Source organism: Bufo gargarizans, chromosome 7 (assembly GCF_014858855.1).
Source record: "Bufo gargarizans isolate SCDJY-AF-19 chromosome 7, ASM1485885v1, whole genome shotgun sequence".
Lineage (NCBI taxonomy): Eukaryota > Metazoa > Chordata > Amphibia > Anura > Bufonidae > Bufo > Bufo gargarizans.
In genome coordinates, this window is record NC_058086.1 from 2,699,487 (window position 1) to 2,719,716 (window position 20,230).

At 44.0% G+C, this 20,230-nt stretch overlaps 1 protein-coding gene across 1 annotated transcript in view; it reads left to right on the forward strand.

The window, feature by feature from the left end:
• Nucleotides 1-20,230, forward strand: part of POLR3H (RNA polymerase III subunit H) — a 37,538-nt gene that overhangs the window by 7,839 nt on the left and 9,469 nt on the right. Inside the window, exons 2-5 of the mRNA XM_044302216.1 lie at nt 6,080-6,208; nt 11,846-11,942; nt 15,995-16,081; nt 19,003-19,066. Coding sequence (XP_044158151.1) covers nt 6,098-6,208; nt 11,846-11,942; nt 15,995-16,081; nt 19,003-19,066 — 359 coding nt within the window. The 5' untranslated portion in view covers nt 6,080-6,097. The remainder of the gene's footprint in view (nt 1-6,079; nt 6,209-11,845; nt 11,943-15,994; nt 16,082-19,002; nt 19,067-20,230) is intronic.

Genomic DNA, 20,230 nt, shown 5'->3' on the forward strand with positions numbered 1-20,230 from the left:
ATTTAATTGTATCATGTTCACATTCAGTTTTTAACCCAAATACTAATAAAAGTGAAGTATTAATTCATTTACTGGGGCAAGATAGGTTCAACGCCTGTTCAGGCATCTTTAACCACCTCCCGACCGCTGTACGCACCGATGCGTCCGGGAGGTGGTTGATTAGTTCCTCCTGGACGCATCGGCGCGTCCTCTCGCGAGACGCGAGATTACGTCACAGCCGGCCCGCGCATGCGCATCGCGGGCCGGCATTTCGCAGCAGAGTATTTCGTCAGCAGCCTGCCGGCCACGATCATTGGCTGGCAGGCTGCTGATTTTCAAAAAAACCAATCAGCAGCCATTTAACCCCACATATTAGTAAATATGATGGGGTTATATGGCTGCTGTGCTCATCATTACTGTGAGTACCCACCACACCACACTTAGCCCCCAGATCACCCCAATTAACCCTTTGATCACCCCTTTTATCCCCCCCTGTCAATCACTAGTGAAAGGAAAAAAGTGATCAGTGCAAACTGTCACTTTTTTTTTTCACTGGTATTGACCGTTAGGTTTCAGTATAGTTTAGGCCCCTTGGTTAGGTAGTTTAGGGATCGGTTAGCGCCCAGCCCACCGCACCGCAGTCCGTTATTCGCTGATTAGCGTATCGCTAATCAGCATTTGTACTTTTATAGTATCTGGAAGTGATCAAAACTGATCACGGTCAGATCTATAATTGTACTAGTGTCACTTTAGTTCGCCCTCCACCCAAAACGCAGTGTTTGCCCGATCAGGCCTGATCGGTCGCCCACACGTGCGTACACCCACGCCCGCCCCACCGCACATTCACTTTACACGCACTGCGGCGATAAAAAAATTAGTTTTGATATTTTTTATCAACCGCAGCGGCCTCCGGTACTTCGCTAGCCTCCCATTTGTTAGACAGGCTTGCTTTTTTTTTCTTGGGTAGTCTCAGGGAATACCCCGAAATTTAGTTGCCCACATGTCTAACAGGGGGTATTCTTCTGAAGAGGCCTACAGGCTTCTGACCCAGTCGGATGAGGAGTGGGAACCCTCATCTGATGAATCCAGCGGGTCAGAATACGAACCTGTAGAAAGCAGTGGCTCTCTGACCCAAAGTTCCGACGAGGAGGCTGAGGTCCCTGATAGCACCAGGCGTACCCAGCCCCGTGTCGCTAGACCGCAGGTTGCGCAGGATCCGCTTCAAGAGCAGCAGAGTGGGGCTGGTGCTGTCGGATTACGTGGTGAGGCATACACCAGCAGCCCAGCCCTTCCTGGACCTAGTACCAGCACTGCCGTACAACCTGGTGAAGTAGCGAGCACCAGAAGGGCAGTTGAAGCTGGTACGGTGGCACGTGCAGTAGTGACCCCGTCGCAGCCACCGCAAAGACGTGCCCGTAGAGCCCCTAGAATCCCAGAGGTGCTGGCAAACCCTGATTGGCAGTCCCCAACTTCAGCCGCACCCGTAGTTTTCCCTTTCACCGCCCAGTCTGGAGTTCGGCTTGAGACAGCTCAGATCGATTCGGCCCTGGGATTTTTTGAGCTGTTCTTGACTGCGGAGCTTTTAGACTTAGTCGTGGCAGAGACAAACAGGTATGCCACACAATTTATCACCGCTAACCCGGAAAGCTTTTATGCCCAGCCTTTCCGGTGGAAACCAGTCCAAGTTTCCGAATTTAAAACTTTTCTGGGCCTCCTCCTCAACATGGGCCTGACAAAAAAGCATGAATTGCGGTCATATTGGTCCACGAACCCGATTCATCACATGCCCATGTTCTCTGCTGCTATGTCCAGGACACGATTTGAGGTCATCCTGCGTTTCCTGCACTTTAGCGACAACACCGCCTCCCGTCCCAGGGGCCACCCTGCTTTTGACCGGCTCCACAAAATTCGGCCCCTCATAGACCATTTCAACCAGAAATTTGCAGATTTGTATACCCCTGAGCAAAACATCTGCATAGACGAGTCCCTGATACATTTTACCGGGCGCCTTGGCTTCAAACAATACATCCCAAGCAAGCGCGCCCGGTATGGGGTCAAATTGTATAAGCTCTGTGAAAGGGCCACAGGCTATACCCACAAATTTCGGGTCTATGAGGGAAAAGATCAGACCCTGGAGCCGGTCGGTTGCCCTGACTACCTGGGGAGCAGTGGGAAGACAGTTTGGGACTTGGTGTCACCCTTATTCGGCAAGGGGTACCATCTTTATGTGGACAATTTCTACACAAGTGTGGCCCTCTTTAGGCATTTGTTTCTAGAACGGATTGGCGCCTGTGGTACCGCGCGAACTAGTCGCGCGGGCTTCCCCCAACGGCTCGTTAGCACCCGTCTTGCAAGGGGGCAGAGGGCCGCACTGTGTAACGAAGAACTGCTCGCGGTGAAATGGAGAGACAAGCGTGACGTTTACATGCTCTCCTCAATTCACGCAGACACGACAATACAAATTGAGCGAGCAACCCGTGTCATTGAAAAGCCCCTCTCAGTCCACGACTATAACCTCCACATGGGAGGGGTCGACTTCAATGACCAGATGTTGGCTCCGTATTTAGTTTCCCGACGCACCAGACGCTGGTATAAGAAGGTGTCTGTATATTTAATTCAATTGGCTCTGTACAATAGTTTTGTTCTCTACAGTAAGGCTGGGAGAACTGGATCCTTCCTCAAATTTCAGGAAGAGATCATCGCGAACCTCCTGTATCCAGGAGGTTCCGTGGCCCCATCCACCAGTGTAGTTAGCCGTCTACACGAGCGACACTTCCCCAGTGTCGTTGCTGGTACCTCAAACCGACCGCCACCCCGAAAAAAATGTCGTGTCTGTAGCAGGAGTGGAATAAGGCGTGACACCCGCTATTTCTGTCCTGACTGTCCCGACCACCCTGCCCTATGCTTAGGGGAATGTTTCCGAAAGTACCACACACAGGTACACCTAGCATAGGGATCACATCTCACCAGGATAGGCACACAGGGCTATTAGGGCCCATTCACTCACAGCTGCTGCAAACGTCTCCTTTCACATGGGACAAAGTGCATAACGCACTTCGCCACATCTTTGGGCGATTTGCGCTTTGCACATTGACCCATGGGGAAGGAGAGGTTTGTTCTATAAAGGTAAAAAAAAAAAAAAAAAAAACAGGTAAGCAAACAGGTTAATGTTTAGTTCCAAAAGTTAAAGTTACATGTTGTGTTCCAAAGTTAATAAAATTATTGCGTTGTGGCCTGTTTTTTTTTTTGTCTTTTTACCTTCCAGGTGGACCAACCGATCTACTAGCTGCAGCACCGATGTGCATTCTGACAGAAGCATTGCGCTGCTGTCAGATTACACGCAAGTCGGTGTATGCGGCGCTGCAAGACGGGATTTTCTCCTCTGCAGTGACAGATACGTTTGCCGAGGCATACGAGCTGAGGAGGAGGCGGCGTTCCTATGCTTTGGCAAGCACTTTGTGTGTGTGTGTGTATATATATATATATATATATATATATATATATATATATAAAAAAAATCCCGGCAATGATTTATTCATCCACATCGATTGATGTGAATGGAGAAATCTGGTTTGCCAGCGCATACGAGCTAAGTGGGTATGGATGTAGGGCGGAGCTCCTATGTCCTGGCAGACGCCTTTCCCCTCCATTTTTTTTTTTGGCAGAGATTTTTTCATCCACATTGATCGATGCGAATGAAGAAATCTGTGCCGTTCATTTTTTTTCTTTCAGCCCAGAGGCTGAACGGAAAAAAAAATCTCATTACCTGTATGCTCAATATAAGGAGAATAGCAGAAACTCCTAATGCTGGCCATACATGTAATGATTGCGGAGACCCTCAAATGCCAGGGCAGTACAAACACCCCACAACTGACCCCATTTTGGAAAGAAGACACCCCAAGGTATTTGCTGAGGGGCATATTGAGTCCATGAAAGATTGAAATTGTTGTCCTAAGTTAGCGGAAATTGAGACTTTGTGAGAAAAAACAAAAAAAAATCAATTTCCGCTAACTTATGCGAAAAAAAAAAAAATTCTATGAACTTGCCAGGCCCCTCATTGGATACCTTGGGGTGTCTTCTTTCCAAAGTGGGGTCACATGTGGGGTATTTATACTGCCCTGGCTTTTTAGGGGCCCTAAAGCGTGAGAAGAAGTCTGGGATCCAAATGTCTAAAAATGCCCTCCTAAAAGGAATTTGGGCACCTTTGCGCATCTAGGCTGCAAAAAAGTGTGACACATCTGGTATCGCCGTACTCAGAAGAAGTTGGGGAATGTGTTTTGGGGTGTCATTTTACATATACCCATGCTGGGTGAGATAAATATCTTGGTCAAATGCCAACTTTGTATAAAAAAAATGGGAAAAGTTGTCTTTTGCCAACATATTTCTCTCACCCAGCATGGGTATATGTAAAATGGCACCCCAAAACACATTCCCCAACTTCTCCTGAGTACGGCGATACCAGATGTGTGACACTTTTTTGATGCCAAGGTGGGCAAAGGGGCACATATTCCAAAGTGCACCTTTTGGATTTTGCAGGCCATTTTTTACACATTTTGATTGCAAAGTACTTCTCACACATATGGGCCCCTAAATTGCCAGGGCAGTATAACTACCCCACAAGTGACCCCATTTTGGAAAGAAGACACCCCAAGGTGTTCTGTGAGGGGCATGGTGAGTTCCTAGAATTTTTTATTTTTTGTCGCAAGTTAGTGGAATATGAGACTTTGTAAGAAAAAAAAAAAAAAAAAAAACATCATCATTTTCCGCTAACTTGTGACAAAAAATAAAAAATTCTAGGAACTCTCAGTGCCCCTCACGGAATACCTTGGGATGTCTTCTTTCCAAAATGGGGTCACTTGTGGCGTAGTTATACTGCCCTGGCAATTTAGGGGCCCATATGTGTGAGAAGTACTTTGCAATCAAAATCTGTAAAAAATGACCGGTGAAATCCGAAAGGTGCACTTTGGAATATGCGCCCCTTTGCCCACCTTGGCATCAAAAAAGTGTCACACATGTGGTATCGCCGTACTCAGGAGAAGTTGGGGAATGTGTTTTGGGGTGTCATTTTACATATACCCATGCTGGGTGAGAAAAATATCTTGGTCAAATGCCAACTTTGTATAAAAAAATGGGAAAAGTTGTCTTTTGCCAAGATATTTCTCTCACCCAGCATGGGTATATGTAAAATGACACCCTAAAACACATTCCCCAACTTCTCCTGAGTACGGCGATACCACATGTGTGACACTTTTTTGCTGCCAAGGTGGGCAAAGGGGCACATATTCCAAAGTGCACCTTTCGGATTTCACCGGTCATTTCTTACACATTTTGATTGCAAAGTTCTTCTCACACATTTGGGCCCCTAAATTGCCAGGGCAGTATAACTACCCCACAAGTGACCCCATTTTGGAAAGAAGACACCCCAAGGTATTCTGTGAGGGGCATGGTGAGTTCCTAGAATTTTTTTATTTTTTGTCACAAGTTAGCGGAAAATGATGATTTTTTTTTTTCTCTTTTTTGCAAAATTTCACAGCTGAAAGTGAAAAATGTAACGATTTTTTTGCAAAAAAATGACATTTTGATTAATAACAAAAAAAGTAAAAATGTCAGCAGCAATAAAATACCACCAAATGAAAGCTCCATTAGTGAGAAGAAAAGGAGGTAAAATTCATTTGGGTGGTAAGTTGCATGACCGAGCAATAAACGGTGAAAGGAATGTAGTGCCGAAGTGTAAAAAGTGGCCTGGTCATGAAGGGGGTTTCACCTAGCGGGGCTGAAGTGGTTAAATATAGTTTGGGGCAACCTACACAATGTTAATCATTATAACTAGAGGTAGAGGAACGTGGTGTGCCCCATTGTGGTAAAGGGACCAAGGGGGGCATACAGTATCTCTGAGGGCGACATGGCAGTATTCAGCAAAGAGGATACTATGTTTTGCTTACTTCAGGGTGGTGCTGATCCATACTCCAGCAGAAACAGAACATCTCGTGGTGTCCTGAATGTGTTATATGAAACTGCAGCAAAGTGTGAATGTGAACTAATTATATGTGTTTCTGAACTGAAAGATTTTCATAAGTGCATATTTTTTCTATATTTGCAGTCCTGGTCAGCTTCCACCATGTTTGTCCTGGTAGAGATGGTGGACACTGTGCGGACGACTCCATGGCAATTTGAGCGCAAACTAAATGACTCAATTGCTGAAGAACTAAACAAGAAATTGGCCAATAAGGTGAGGTATACTTCAAGGTGAATTGTCGAAGTGTCATAAGATGGTCTTCTATAATCAGAATTCATGTTAAATTTGTAAAACATGTGAAAAAGTGATTAATATGTGACACCTCTGTTCTCCTTCAGTACAAAAAATAGTTTTGTGTCCCTTGGCTAGTAGGAGTAATTAGAGAATTCAGCAGAATCCTAGTTATGAGTCCCCTGGATTAATGGGGAGTCCTTCCTGCCCTGCACTGGGGTGGCCAACCGGCTGCTGTGCACACATGGGCAGCAAATTCACAAGGCGGATTATGTGGAAAATGTAGATCCATATACCGCATATGCAGATTCTTCCAAATTAATAGTACAAATGTCCAACCTATAGCTGTATTCCCAAGATTTCTGTACACTCCCTCACAAGGTTTCCACCTTCAGTGATGCATTTTTGTCTTCACGCTGCAGATTTTGTTGCAGAAATATCTGCGACTGAAAATCTGTTTCTTTCAGTTGAAAGAAGCTTGAAGAAATCCATGTGCTTCCTGCCTCATTCAAATAAATGGAACTGATTTTCAAGTTTGCAGTGTGTGAAGGCACGCTTACCGCATGCATCTTCATCCTGAAGGTATGTTCAGAAGGAGTATTCAGCACAGGATTCATTTCTGATTTGGTGCCAAAAACTGGGCCAAATTCATGCTAAAACCATCTCCTGTTGTTTTTAATGGGAGGCCACGCCATAGGTCATATGGCCTATTTTATTTTTTTGCATCGTTTTCAAGACTAAGCCAAGAATGTACAAGTCCATTTTTTGGGGAATACAATATCATCTTATGGAGAGCACCTTAAAAGGTGTGGAAAGTCTTATAGGCCAGGAATTCCGGGGAAGAGGGTGTGTAATTGAGCTCTTAACTAGAGATGAGCGAACTTCTGTTTTAAGTTCGGCGTCTAAAGTTCGGGGGCGGGTTACCGGAGAATCCCGATCTGGAACCGGATATGGATTCCGACTTCCGTTGTGGTCCGTGGTAGCGGAATCAATAATGGCCGATTATTGATTCCGCTACCACGGACCACAACGGAAGTCGGAATCCATATCCGGTTCCAGATCGGGATTCTCCGGTAACCCGCCCCCGAACTTTAGACGCCGAACTTAAAACAGAAGTTCGCTCATCTCTACTCTTAACCAGATGTAAGGTAGCTATCCTATAAGTCAGGGGTCAGCAACCTTCAGCACTGCAGCTGCTCTGTAACTACAATTCCTAGCATTCACATTTGCTCAGCTTTTCTTGTAACTCCCATAGAAGTGAAAGGAGGATTCTGGGAGTTGTAGTTTTAGAACTGCTGGCTTGCAGGTGGTTGCTAATCCCTTCTATAACTCAATGTTGGACCTTTTTAAAAGGCCTTGAGACATGACTTGGATAACAATTAAGCCAGCATCTCATCTGCAGACAGCTGTTTTGAGGTGATTGCAGAGCAGAGAGAACTGTCTTAAATAGTCTGTCACCTACTTTGGGCGTATTAGGGTCAATTCTCACTCCCGTGGTGTGTTGCGGATCCGCAACACACCCGGCTGCAACCCCTATAGCAGGCATGCTCAACCTGCGGCCCTCCAGCTGTTGTAAAACTACAACTCCCACAATGGCCTGCTGTAGGCTGATATGCTGTATGCTGTTCGGGCATGCTGGAAGTTGTAGTTTTGCAACAGCTGGAGGGCCGCAGGTTGAGCATGCCTGCCCTATAGAAATGCCTATTCTTGTCCGCAGCTGTGGACAACAATAGGACATGTTCTATCTTTTGCGGAGTTGCAGACCGGAAGGTTGGGCCGCGCCCCACAAATGCGAAAGCAGAGAGCACATAGTGTGCTCTCTGCTTCACGTCCGGGCCCATAGAGAATGAATGGGTCCGCACCCGTTCTGCAAAATTACGTAACGGGTGCGGACCCTTTTGCGGACGTGCGAATGGGGCCTTAAACTGTTATCACTGTCCTGTCTGTGACATAAACAGTTAACAGATCGTACCTTTCTCTCTTTCTGTATATTTGATGTTGAATAAATGAAGTTTGAAGATATACAGACGTGGACAAAATTGTTGGTACCCTTTGGTCAATGAAAGAAAAAGTCACAATGGTCACAGAAATAACTTTAATCTGACAAAAGTAATAATAAATTAAAATTCTATAAATGTTAACCAATGAAAGTCAGACATTGTTTTTCAACCATGCTTCAACAGAATTATGTAAAAAAATAAACTCATGAAACAGGCATGGACAAAAATGATGGTACCCCTAACTTAATATTTTGTTGCGCAACCTTTTGAGGCAATCACTGCAATCAAACGCTTCCTGTAACTGTCAATGAGACATCTGCACCTCTCAGCAGGTATTTTGGCCCACTCCTCATGAGCAAACTGCTCCAGTTGTGTCCGGTTTGAAGGGTGCCTTTTCCAGACTGCATGTTTCAGCTCCTTCCAAAGATGCTCAATAGGATTGAGGTCAGGGCTCATAGAAGGCCACTTTAGAATAGTCCAATTTTTTCCTCTTAGCCATTCTTGGGTGTTTTTAGCGGTGTGTTTTGGGTCATTGTCCTGTTGCAAGACCCATGACCTGCGACTGAGACCAAGCTTTCTGACACTGGCTAGTACATTTCTCTCTAGAATTCCTTGATAGTCTTGAGATTTCATTGTACCCTGCACAGATTCAAGACACCCTGTGCCAGACGCAGCAAAGCAGCCCCAGAACATAACAGAGCCTCCTCCATGTTTCACAGTAGGGACAGTGTTCTTTTCTTGATATGCTTCATTTTTTCGTCTGTGAACATACAGCTGATGTGCCTTGGCAAAAACTTCGATTTTTGTCTCATCTGTCCACAGGACATTCTCCCAGAAGCTTTGTGGCTTGTCAACATGTAGTTTGGCATATTCCAGTCTTGCTTTTTTATGATTCGTTTTCAACAATGGTGTCCTCCTTGGTCGTCTCCCATGTAGTCCACTTTGGCTCAAACAACGACGGATGGTGCGATCTGACACTGATGTTCCTTGAGCATGAAGTTCACCTTGAATCTCTTTAGAAGTCTTTCTAGGCTCTTTTGTTACCATTCGGATTATCCGTCTCTTAGATTTGTCATCAATTTTCCTCCTGCGGCCACGTCCAGGGAGGTTGGCTACAGTCCCATGGATCTTAAACTTATGAATAATATGTGCAACTGTACTCACAGGAACATCTAGTTGCTTGGAGATGGTCTTATAGCCTTTACCTTTAACATGCTTGTCTATAATTTTCTTTCTGATCTCTTGAGACAGCTCTTTCCTTTGCTTCCTCTGGTCCATGTCGAGTGTGGTACACACCATATCACCAAACAACACAGTGATTACCTGGAGCCATATATATAGGCCCAATGGCTGATTACAAGGTTGTAGACACCTGTGATGCTAATTAGTGGACACACCTTGAATTAACATGTCCCTTTGGTCACATTATGTTCTGTGTTTTCTAGGGGTACCATCATTTTTGTCCATGCCTGTTTCATGAGTTTATTTTTTTACATAATTCTGTTGAAGCATGGTTGAAAAACAATGTCTGACTTTCATTGGTTAACATTTATAGAATTTTAATTTATTATTACTTTTGTCAGATTAAAGTTATTTCTGTGACCATTGTGACTTTTTCTTTCATTGACCAAAGGGTACCAACAATTTTGTCCACGTCTGTATGCAAATGAGCTGCAAATGCCCAGGGACGTTCCTCTCCAAATGCAAGTGCCCATGTTTTCATGAGAATGCCATTATCGCTCCTCCCATGTTTCAATGTAAGCCAGCCCAGTATGTCCATGCCTGGCCCTGGCATTGGGCAGTGTACAGTGCATGCCCAGGCCCGACACTGACGCGAGCTGTCGCAGGATTTCAGAGAGCAGAGTCCATGATGTAAGGGCACTGTTATTCGTTGTGTCGCGTGAGACTTTGTTGTTAACTTTGGTAGTTGATTTTTAAAGTGGAAAGCCTCTTTAAAAACACTTTTAAAAAGTGGAAAGCCACTTTAAAACTTGAAACCGAACCCTGCTTCAGTTCCGACTGGTACCAGTTTGGTTTCAAGTTTTAAAGTGGTTTTCCACTTTAAATATCAACTACCAAAGTTATTCAATAAAGTCATGCGCGAATAACTGACTTCGGCTCATTGGAGCCCATACATTTTAATACTGTACAGAGACGGATCTGTATACAGTATTAATCCGAAGTTTTGAGCAAAGCGACTTTGAATGTAGCCTCTGAGGTTCGCGTCACTCATCACTAATAAATAATAAAAAATATAAACCTCATGGGCATCATCATGCCTGAAAACTCTGTACTATTAAAATATAAAAATATTTTTCCTATATGGTGAATGCAAAAATGAGCCCCCACACAGGTCAGTAGACATAAATATAAAAAATGTATGGGGGTTAGGATATGGTGATGTAAAGATTTTTTTATTTTTTTTTATTTACATTTTTTTCAGAATTTAAACACATTAAACCTATACATATGTGGTGTCATTGTAATTTTACTGTCCCAGAGATTGAAGGGCGCAGGTTAGTTTTGCCACATAGAGAATGACATAAGGACAAAACCTGTAAACCTGTGGAGGAATTTTTTATTTTTTTTCCCCCATTTGGGATTTTATTCCCACTACATTTTATTCCATATTAAATAGTGGCATTAAAAAGTACAACCACAAAAAAAGCCCTCATATGCAGATGTGAACGGAAAAATAAAAAAGTTATGACTCCAGGAAGACAGGGAAGGAAAATGAAAACGCAAAAACTAAAAAACCTCCGGTATCCTAAGTGTTAAGTGGTTTATTCATTCTGTAATCAGTTTACAGACACATGATGCGTCTGTATTTAAGGACCAGTGTTTCAACCCAACTGCAAATTTATGGACTTGCCACTTTTTCAGCATGTGGTACTAACAGCAGCAATTTTTGGTATGTTAAGGATTCTTTGCAACTATGTTAAAACCACCACAAGCACCTTTTTGTAATTCCCATAGACCCACAGCTACCATTTGTAGCTGGAGTTTTTACAACAAAAAAGGCATCAAAAACCGCAAGCGCAAAAAACACCACTAGGCTAGTTTCACACTAGCGTTCGGCTGTCCGCTCGTGAGCTCCGTTTGAAGGGGCTCACGAGCGGACCCGAACGCTTCCGTCCAGCCCTGATGCAGTCTGAATGGATGCGGATCCGCTCAGACTGCATCAGTCTGGCGGCGTTCAGCCTCCGCTCAGCAGGCGGACACCGGAACGCTGCTTGCAGCGTTCGGGTGTCCGCCTGGCCGTGTGGAGGCGTGCGGATCCGTCCAGACTTACAATGTAAGTCAATGGGGACGGATCCGTTTGAAGATGCCACAATATGGCTCAATCTTCAAACGGATTCGTCCCCCATTGACTTTCAATGTAAAAGTCTGGTCGGATCCGCTCTGGCTAATTTCACACTTAGCCATTTTTTGCCAATATAATGCAGACGGATCCGTTCTGAACGGAGCCACCGTCTGCATTAATATGAGCGGATCTGTTCAGAACGGATCCGATCAAACGCTAGTGTGAAAGTAGCCTAAAATCGCCAACGTGCAAAATACGATGTGTGAATCTGCCCTAACAGAATAACAGTATTCATGATCTACTCCTTTCAACCAGGTGGTGTACAACGTGGGCCTCTGCATTTGCCTGTATGACATCACAAAGCTGGAGGACTCCTACATTTTTCCTGGTGATGGAGCTTCTCACACCAAAGGTTAGTCCTGGATGTTAGTCCTGCTGTATTTTCAAAGTGTTATTATTCAGCACAGATGTAAACCCAACCAATCCCTATGTCTATTAGGCTATGTGCACACAACCATATTTTTGCTCCGCGATCCACATTTTTTGCTTTTCAGGCGCTGACTCATTCATTTCTTTCAGACCGCAAAAACGGACAGCACATGGATGTCACCTGCATGCTCTCAGCATCCGTGTGTTCCCCCGCAGATTACAGACAAGAATAGGAATTTTTACTATTGGGACCGCAAAAAAAGCGATATCCGCACGGTTGATATCCGTATTTTGTAGATCTGTAATTTGCGGACTGCAAAATATATAGGGCTGTGTGCATGAGGCCTTAAAGGAACATGGAATCTACAATAGTACTAATCAAAGACTGCAGATTTCTAGGAATACGTCAGGTATACCCCAACAGGTTCCCATTGGCAAGTCTCCCTCAGTCTTCTGTCTCCAGGACAGAACAATTAACCTAGGGCAAGAAACAAGGATGAAAATCAGTTAGTGCTCCTGCTGTCCCCGATGAGTGGCGTCCTAACTCCCATTTGCTGCATAGCTAGAAAGCATTCCCTGGATAGCAGGAGCTGTTATCTAAAGTGGCCTGGTTACGTCCATGTGCTAAATTGCCATACTAGGTGCTTTGTAACTGTGCCCCTGACAGGAGGTTAAAGAGCCCCTCGACTAGTTCAGTATTTTCTGCCTTCTTTTCTTTAGCGCTTCTTGTAGGCTGGATTCACATCAGTTTCATTTTGCGTTCTCCTTATCCGTCAGAAGAACCGAGAAAAAAACAAAAACTGATATGGTGCATCCATTATACACATTTTGCATCAGTTTTTACCATCTCCATCTGAGATCAGTTTTTTTTTAGATTGGGGGGGGGGGGGGGGGTAAAGTACTGCATGCGGGACTTTTGGGGCATCTAAAAAAAAATTATCTCAGACGGAAATGTCTTAAATGAATGCAAAATGTGTATAACGGGATCCGTTTTTTTTATTTACAGGATCCATAAGAACGCAAAATGAAATGGTGATGTGAATTCAGCCTTAAATGTCATAAGTTAAAGGGATCTGCCCTGATGATGGACTAAAAGCGAAGATCTCAGCACCATGTCAGCTTTTAAAAACATCCTTTTTATTTGAAAACTTGCCTAAAATCAAAACGCAGCATAGTCCAGTGCCAGCAATTCAGGAGTTTAGCATGACGAGCTGGTTGACGCGAATTCATCTTGTTCCTTACTCGTAACCTGACTTCCTCTTGTGCACCAGTCAGGTGAGCGGAAACGTTTTCTACTCCTGATTAAAATCCCTTGAAAACTTTTGCCTTGAGCATTTTTGTCATATTTGGTTCAGTGTTTTGTAGTGGGCCTGACAGGCTGGAAAGAGTAGTTGTAGGGAATGTATTTAACATCTACGGGGTACTTTCACACTTGCGTTAAACTGATCAGTTTTATCCTAATGCATTCTGAATGGAGAGCATTCCGTTCAGTATGCATCAGGATGTCTACAGTTCAGTAACTGTACGTTTTTTTTTTTTTGACAGAGAAAATACCACAGAATGCTTTGGTATTTTCTCCGTCCAAAATTCCGGAACACTTGCCAGCCTTATTTTCCATTGAAATGCATTAATGCCGGATCCGGCCCCGAGTGTTCAGGAAAAACAGATTCTGTTTTGTGGTCTGTGCATGCGCAGACCTTTTAAGAATGTGAAAAAAGGTAAATACCGGATCCGTTTTTCCAGATGACAACCAAAGAGACTGATCCGGTATTGCAATGCATTGCAATCTGTATCCGTTTGCATACAGATTGCCAGGTCCGACAGGCAGTTCCAGCGATGGAACTGCCTGCCGGAATCCAACAACGCAAGTGTCAATGTACCCTAACCTGTTCTCCCGAGTTTTCATCATCTGCTAAAAAACTAGTTAAAATTGACCATTAATGTAGCCCATTTCCTACTGCTACCTTTGTCCAGATGACTCCAGCAACTGAATAGAAAAATGGTAATATCTCTAAGTAAATAAAACCTAATTTCCAATCTTGGACTATTGCTCTGACTAATGATTTACTAAGCCACGTCTACCGCTCTATTGCAACTTGATAGTCAACTTGGAGTCAAGACCATTTCACAGGCAGCTAACGCTACATTTTCCCTTTTGATTTTTCCAATTAGCCTAACACCTAATTTAGTATATGAGTGACTCGTGACCTACAAAGACTGGGGACCTCTGCTGTGTGGCCGTATATAGCTTTGCAATATGTTTGTTCTATTTTTAAGTAAGACTCTTACAAGCTTGAAGCCACAGGATCAGCCGATGCTTTACAGGCAGAATACAACTCGCTACAGTTAGGTTATTTCGTGTATTTTTCAGTCTCCTTAGTTGCTTGTTTCTGCTTTTTAGTATTTAACTTAAAGGAGTTGTGCCAAATATTAAATTAACCCCCTCTCCACAGGATAAGGGGATAAGAGTTTGATTACTGGGGCCCCAACCAAGAACAAGCATGCTCGCTGATGCTCTGTTTATCTCTATGGGATTTCCGGAGATACCTGAGCACAGTACTCAACTTTTCCTCGGCAGGCCCTAGATACGAATGGAGGGTTAGCACAGAGGCTCGACCAGTGGTTCAGTCATACAGGGAGAAACAGGACCTCCCTTCTCAAAATTGATGGGTGTGCCAGTGGTTGAATAGGCTAGGGCAGCGCTAAGGCCTGTCCATTAGTGGCGGTGACGTCACAGCGAACACTGCTAGGCAGAAGCCTCTACCTAGCATTGTAAGTTTGTAAACAAAAAAAGCCCTATGGGAGCTGCTGCCCATAGTAACCAGTCAGATCACATTTCTTAGTTTTTTATTTTGGAACCATCCAAATGATGGACCTTGGAGCTCTCAGATGGACTCTGTCTGTATGTTCACAAATCACCACAGTCTTCCTCAGCAGGCAACAATGCTGCATTCAAGTCTGCAGATTTTTTTTTTTTTCCTCTGCTTTTGGCATCCTGTCTTAGACACTGATTCTCCTTCCACTTCCTTCTAAGGCTACTTTCACACTTGCGGCTGAGTGATCCGGCAAAATGTATGCCAACTAATGGCATTTGTAAGACTCATCAGGATCCTGATCAGTCTTAAAAATGCCTGATCACTCAGAAAAATGCGTTGACATGCCGGATCCGTCTTTACAGTGTCATCCGGCAAAACTGATCCGGCATTTAACATTTTCACATTTTTTGGGGTCTGCGCATGTGCAGACCGGAAGGACTGGTCCGGCACTAATACATTCCTATGGGAAAAATGCCGGCATTCAGGCAAGTCTTCCGGTTTTTTTAGCCAGAGATAAAACCGTAGCATGTTGCGGTTTTATCTTTTGCCTGATCAGTCAAAATTACTGAACTGAAGACATCCTGATGCATCCTAAACGGATTGCTCTCTATTCAGAATGCATGGGGATATAACTGATTAGTTCTTTTCCGGCATTGAGTCCTTTTGACGGAACTCTGTGCCGGAAAAGAAAAACACAAGTGTGAAAGTACCCTTAGGGCTGTTTCACACGAGCAGATGCCGTGCGTGGCATCCGCTCTGTGAAAGAGTGCCAAGACCCGATGCAGACTGCAGAGGCACGGAGCTTTAACTTGACTGATAATGCTCTGTGCCTCTCTGTGATCGCTTTACTACGAAATCACAGTGACAACTTTATCTCACTGTGATTCCGTAGTAAAGAGATCACAGAGAGGCACGGAGCATTATCAGTCATGTTAAAGCTCCGTACCTCTGCAGTCTGCATCGGGTCTTGGCACTCTTTCACAGAGCAGATGCCACGCACGGCATCCGCTCGTGTGAAACAGCCCTTAGGGTGCCGGTGCAAGTCACTGATCCCTTGATTTTGGAGATATCCTGCAGATCACTCGCAGAGGTAGAGGAACCATGGAGAGAGAACAGAAAAACAGACCCTGGCAGATCACCTAGTTTTCCTTTTTGAAGTCGTTTTGATAAATTGCTCCACTGTAATTTGTGCTGTCATGGTCTTTTTATTGCTTTTTAGTCCATTTCCGATATGTTGTCTTCCACCCTTTTCTTGATGAGATCCTAATGGGAAAAATTAAAGGCTGTAGCCCTGAAGGAGTTCATGGTAAGTGTGACAGATTATCTTTCTGCAGTAAATGATGGATGAGGAGTTCTGTAATGACTTCAATTGAGTGATCTTCTTGTGGCCAAGAACACACATTTGACCGGGGTGAATAATTAGGACCTGGCTGACTAGCAAAACAAATGTTCTAAAAATATTCCAAAATCTACTCTTCCTACCAGTGTGATTCATGCCCTGGATTATTATCTTAAATACACAGGCATCAAATATTCCATGTACAAAGGACCCCGTGGGTAAAAATGAAATGAATGACATATGTAGGCATATTAAATAAAGATGGTAATTGAGCAAACTGACTACTACTATGGCTTTGCCATCAGTAACTAAACATCATAAAAGTATCCCCCTTACACATTTTTTATGTTGAGCTTTTTTGTACAGATTCGGGTGTTTTGACTCTCAACTTAAAGGGGTATTCCAGTTAAATTAAGTTATCCCCTACCCACAGACCCCCTGAAAAGAATGGAGCGACCGGTTGGGCATGTGCGTGCGACTGCTTAATTAATTTCTATTAGAATTTCGGGCCCCCACCGATAGTCACATGCTAGCTATAACCTTTTATAACCCCAGAGAGCTCTTTCGATGATACCATATGGTGTTAAGCGAAGTGAGCTTCAGATGCTTCATCCGAAGTCGCTTCGTTTTAAAACTTCGGAATAATACTGTACGGAGATTCGTCTCCGTACAGTATTAGAATGTTCGGGCCCCGATGAACTGAAGTTATAGTAGTTATTCGCTAACTCGCACGTGGCTTCGTTGAATAACTCCAGTAGTTGATTTTTAAAGTGGAAAACCACTTTAAAACTTGAAACCAAACTCTGCTTTGGTTCCGACTAGTACCTATGAACCGAAACGGAGTTCGGTTTCAAGTTTTAAAGTGGTTTTCCACTTTAAATATCAACTACTGGAGTTATTCAACGAAGTCACCCACTACTTAGCAAATGACTAGCTCATCGGAGTCCATACATTCTAATACTGTACAGAGAAGAATCTCCGTACAGTATTAGTCTGAAGTTTTGAATGAAGCTGCTTCTGATGAAGTATCCGACGCTCACTTTGCTTAACGCTAATGTCATGTAGTGATACCTTTTACTATTTTTGTTATCTTTGGAATTTTTGGATGATGCATGGTAATACCTTGATGATATACATTACAACAGCAAAGAAAGTGGCCTTAAACATTAGATGGATGTCTGTACTGGCGGCTGATCTTTTGGGGGTGTCCTGACTCTCCTGATGGCAGATGTCAGAGGAAAGACGGGCCAGACTGTCCGATTTTTACATGCCTCCTCTTTTCTTCTCCTGGAAGATAAGCTGCTGCTAGAAGTTTTATGGCAGTGTCTTGTTCCCCTTTCCACACTGAGAAGACAGGCATACTCATCTGAGCGGGGTGTAGAGCGGGGTCAGGAGGGCTAGCAGTCAGACAGGACAGCTATCTCATATGTACGTCATTTGGCACACACTTTGAGAAATGTTAACAGCGCCTTTAGATCATATTCTAATTGAATAGAAATCTTTGTGAACTAAGCTTTAGACCTTATTCAGATGGCCATGTTTTTTGCCTGTGTGCGGTCTGTAAGTGGTGCTGTTCACCTGTCGTTAGAAAATGTGCCCATGTGTTGTGGCTGTGACACGGATGATTTTGATTATAAACACACAGTAGTGTGTGTTAAGTAAGGCAGGGTTCACACGGATGTTGCAGGAAAATGCGCGATTTTTCCGCGCGAGTGCAAAGCGTTTTAATGCGTTTTGCACACACGAGAGAAAAATCGGCATGTTTGGTACCCAGACCTAAACCCGGACTTCTTCACAGAAGTTCAGGTTTGGGATCGGTGTTGTGTAGATTTTATTATTTTCGAAAATAATAAAGATCGGGTCCCCGTCTTGTTTGTCACCTAGCAACCATGCGTGAAAATAGCACCGCATCCGCACTTGCTTGCGATTTTCACGCAGCCCCATTCACTTCTATGGGGCTTGCGTTGTGTGAAAAACGCACTATATAGAACATGCTGCAATTTTAACGCAACGCACAAGTGGTGCGTGAAAATCACCGCTCATGTGCACAGCCCCATAGAAATGAATAGGTCCGGATTCCGTGCGGGTGCAATGCATTCACCTCACGCATTGCACCCGCGTGGAAAACTCGCCCGTGTGAAAGAGTATAGACCAGGTAACACTCCTGAAATTCAAGGGAAGAGGGTGTGTAATGGAGCTCTTAACCAGATGTAAGGTAGCTATCCTATAAGTCAGGGGTCAACAACCTTCAGCACTGCAGCTGCTCTGTAACTACAATGCCTAGCATTCACATTTGATCGGCTGTTCTTGTAACTCCCACAGAAGTGAAAGGAGGATTCTGGGAGTTGTAGTTTTAGAACAGCTGGCCTATTGAAGTGAATGGGTCCGAATTCAGTGCGGGTGCTACATATATATATACACACACACAGTGGTGGAATTCCAGTCTTAAAATTACACAACTTTGCTTTTCTAGCACATGGACCTTTTATTAATTTGGAGTATCTTAAATATTGCCACAGATTTACGCTAGAATTTCATCCGTGTGCCCAAAAAAAACCCTGTCTAGTGTAAGTTTACGCCACCTATAAGTCAGCATAGTTGCACGGAGGTGCATTTGTCATGCCCCCCTTTCCCCACAATGCCGTAGAAAAGTGTGTAAACCAGTAAATGTGACGCAGAGCATGCACACAATTTTTTTGACAAAAAATGCCCCAAAAATGCATTTTCAATAGTAAATCTGCCCCACTGTGTCTGGATTGCTTGCTGCAGATATTCTGTTACTGTATGCAACTGGGGCCCTAGTGTTCTGACGAAATGTTGGAAGTAAAGGTAACCGTTCACATGTTGTTTCACTTGATATATGATGATTTTCTCTTGTTTCTCTTCAGTATCTCTTGGTTTCTTCGATGATATCATTATACCTCCTGAGTCCTTGCAGCAGCCTGCTAAATTGTATCCTTTTTAAACCATCTATGCTTTGTATAGATAAGTATCCAGTTTTAGGCTACTTTCACACTGGCGTTTTGGCTTTCCGTTTTGGACCACTTGCGAGAACCCTAAACGGATCAGTTTTGCCCTAATGCATTCTGAATGGAAAAGGATCCGCTCAAAATGCATCAGTTTGCCTCCAATCAGTCACCATTCGCTTGATGAAACTGAGCCAAACTGATCCGTCCTAGCACACGATATAAGTCAATGGGGACAGATCCGTTTTCTCTGGCACAATAGAAAATGAATCCGTCTCCCATTGACTTTCAATTGAGTTCATGACATATCCGCCTTGGCTATATTACAGATAATACAAACGGATCAGTTCATGAAGGATGCATGCGCTTGTATTATTGTAATGTATCAGTTTTTGCAGATCCATGATGGATCCATCCAAAACTCAAGTGTGAAAGTACCCTAAGGCCCCTTTCACACGAGCAAGTTTTCCGTACGGTTGCAATGTGTGAATTGAACAATTCTGGCCCATTCATTTCTATGGGTCTGTGTACATGAGCGTTGATTTTCACACATCATCTCTGCATGATGTGAAAATCACAGCGTTTTCTATATTCTGTGTTTTTCTCATCAGCCCTGGTCCCATAGAAGTTAAAGGAGTATTATCATCTTAATGATCACTGTTAAATCTGTTAATGATTTAACAGTGATCATTTTCCTAAATATATTTAATTAACTAATTCCCACCCCTTAGAAGAAAATAAACATATACTTATGTGACTGTTGTCTTCCGCCTCCCCTGGTTATGGCCACCGCTCTTCTCGGGAATCGCGGTGGCCACGCTTGCGCAGACGACTTCTTCTCCTGGCCGGCCGCGCACAGTCCCGAAAGCGCACGCCGAGGCAGCGCATGCGCTATGGTAATTTCTTCCTGGCCAGTATAGTATAATTGCCAGGAAGAAGTCACCAGGGCACATGCGCGGCCTCTGCGTGCGTGTTAAGTCCAGCGTGCGGCCCAGCCGGGAGAAGACTTCAATCAAAATGGAGCCTGCCCCCTGCCGAGTGCCGAAACCAGGAAGTGGACAGCGCTCCAGGAGCAGGTAAGTATGAAACGGCGTGTTGATAATACCCCTTTTAATGAGGCTTCCATGAAAAACCAATCGCATCCAGATGC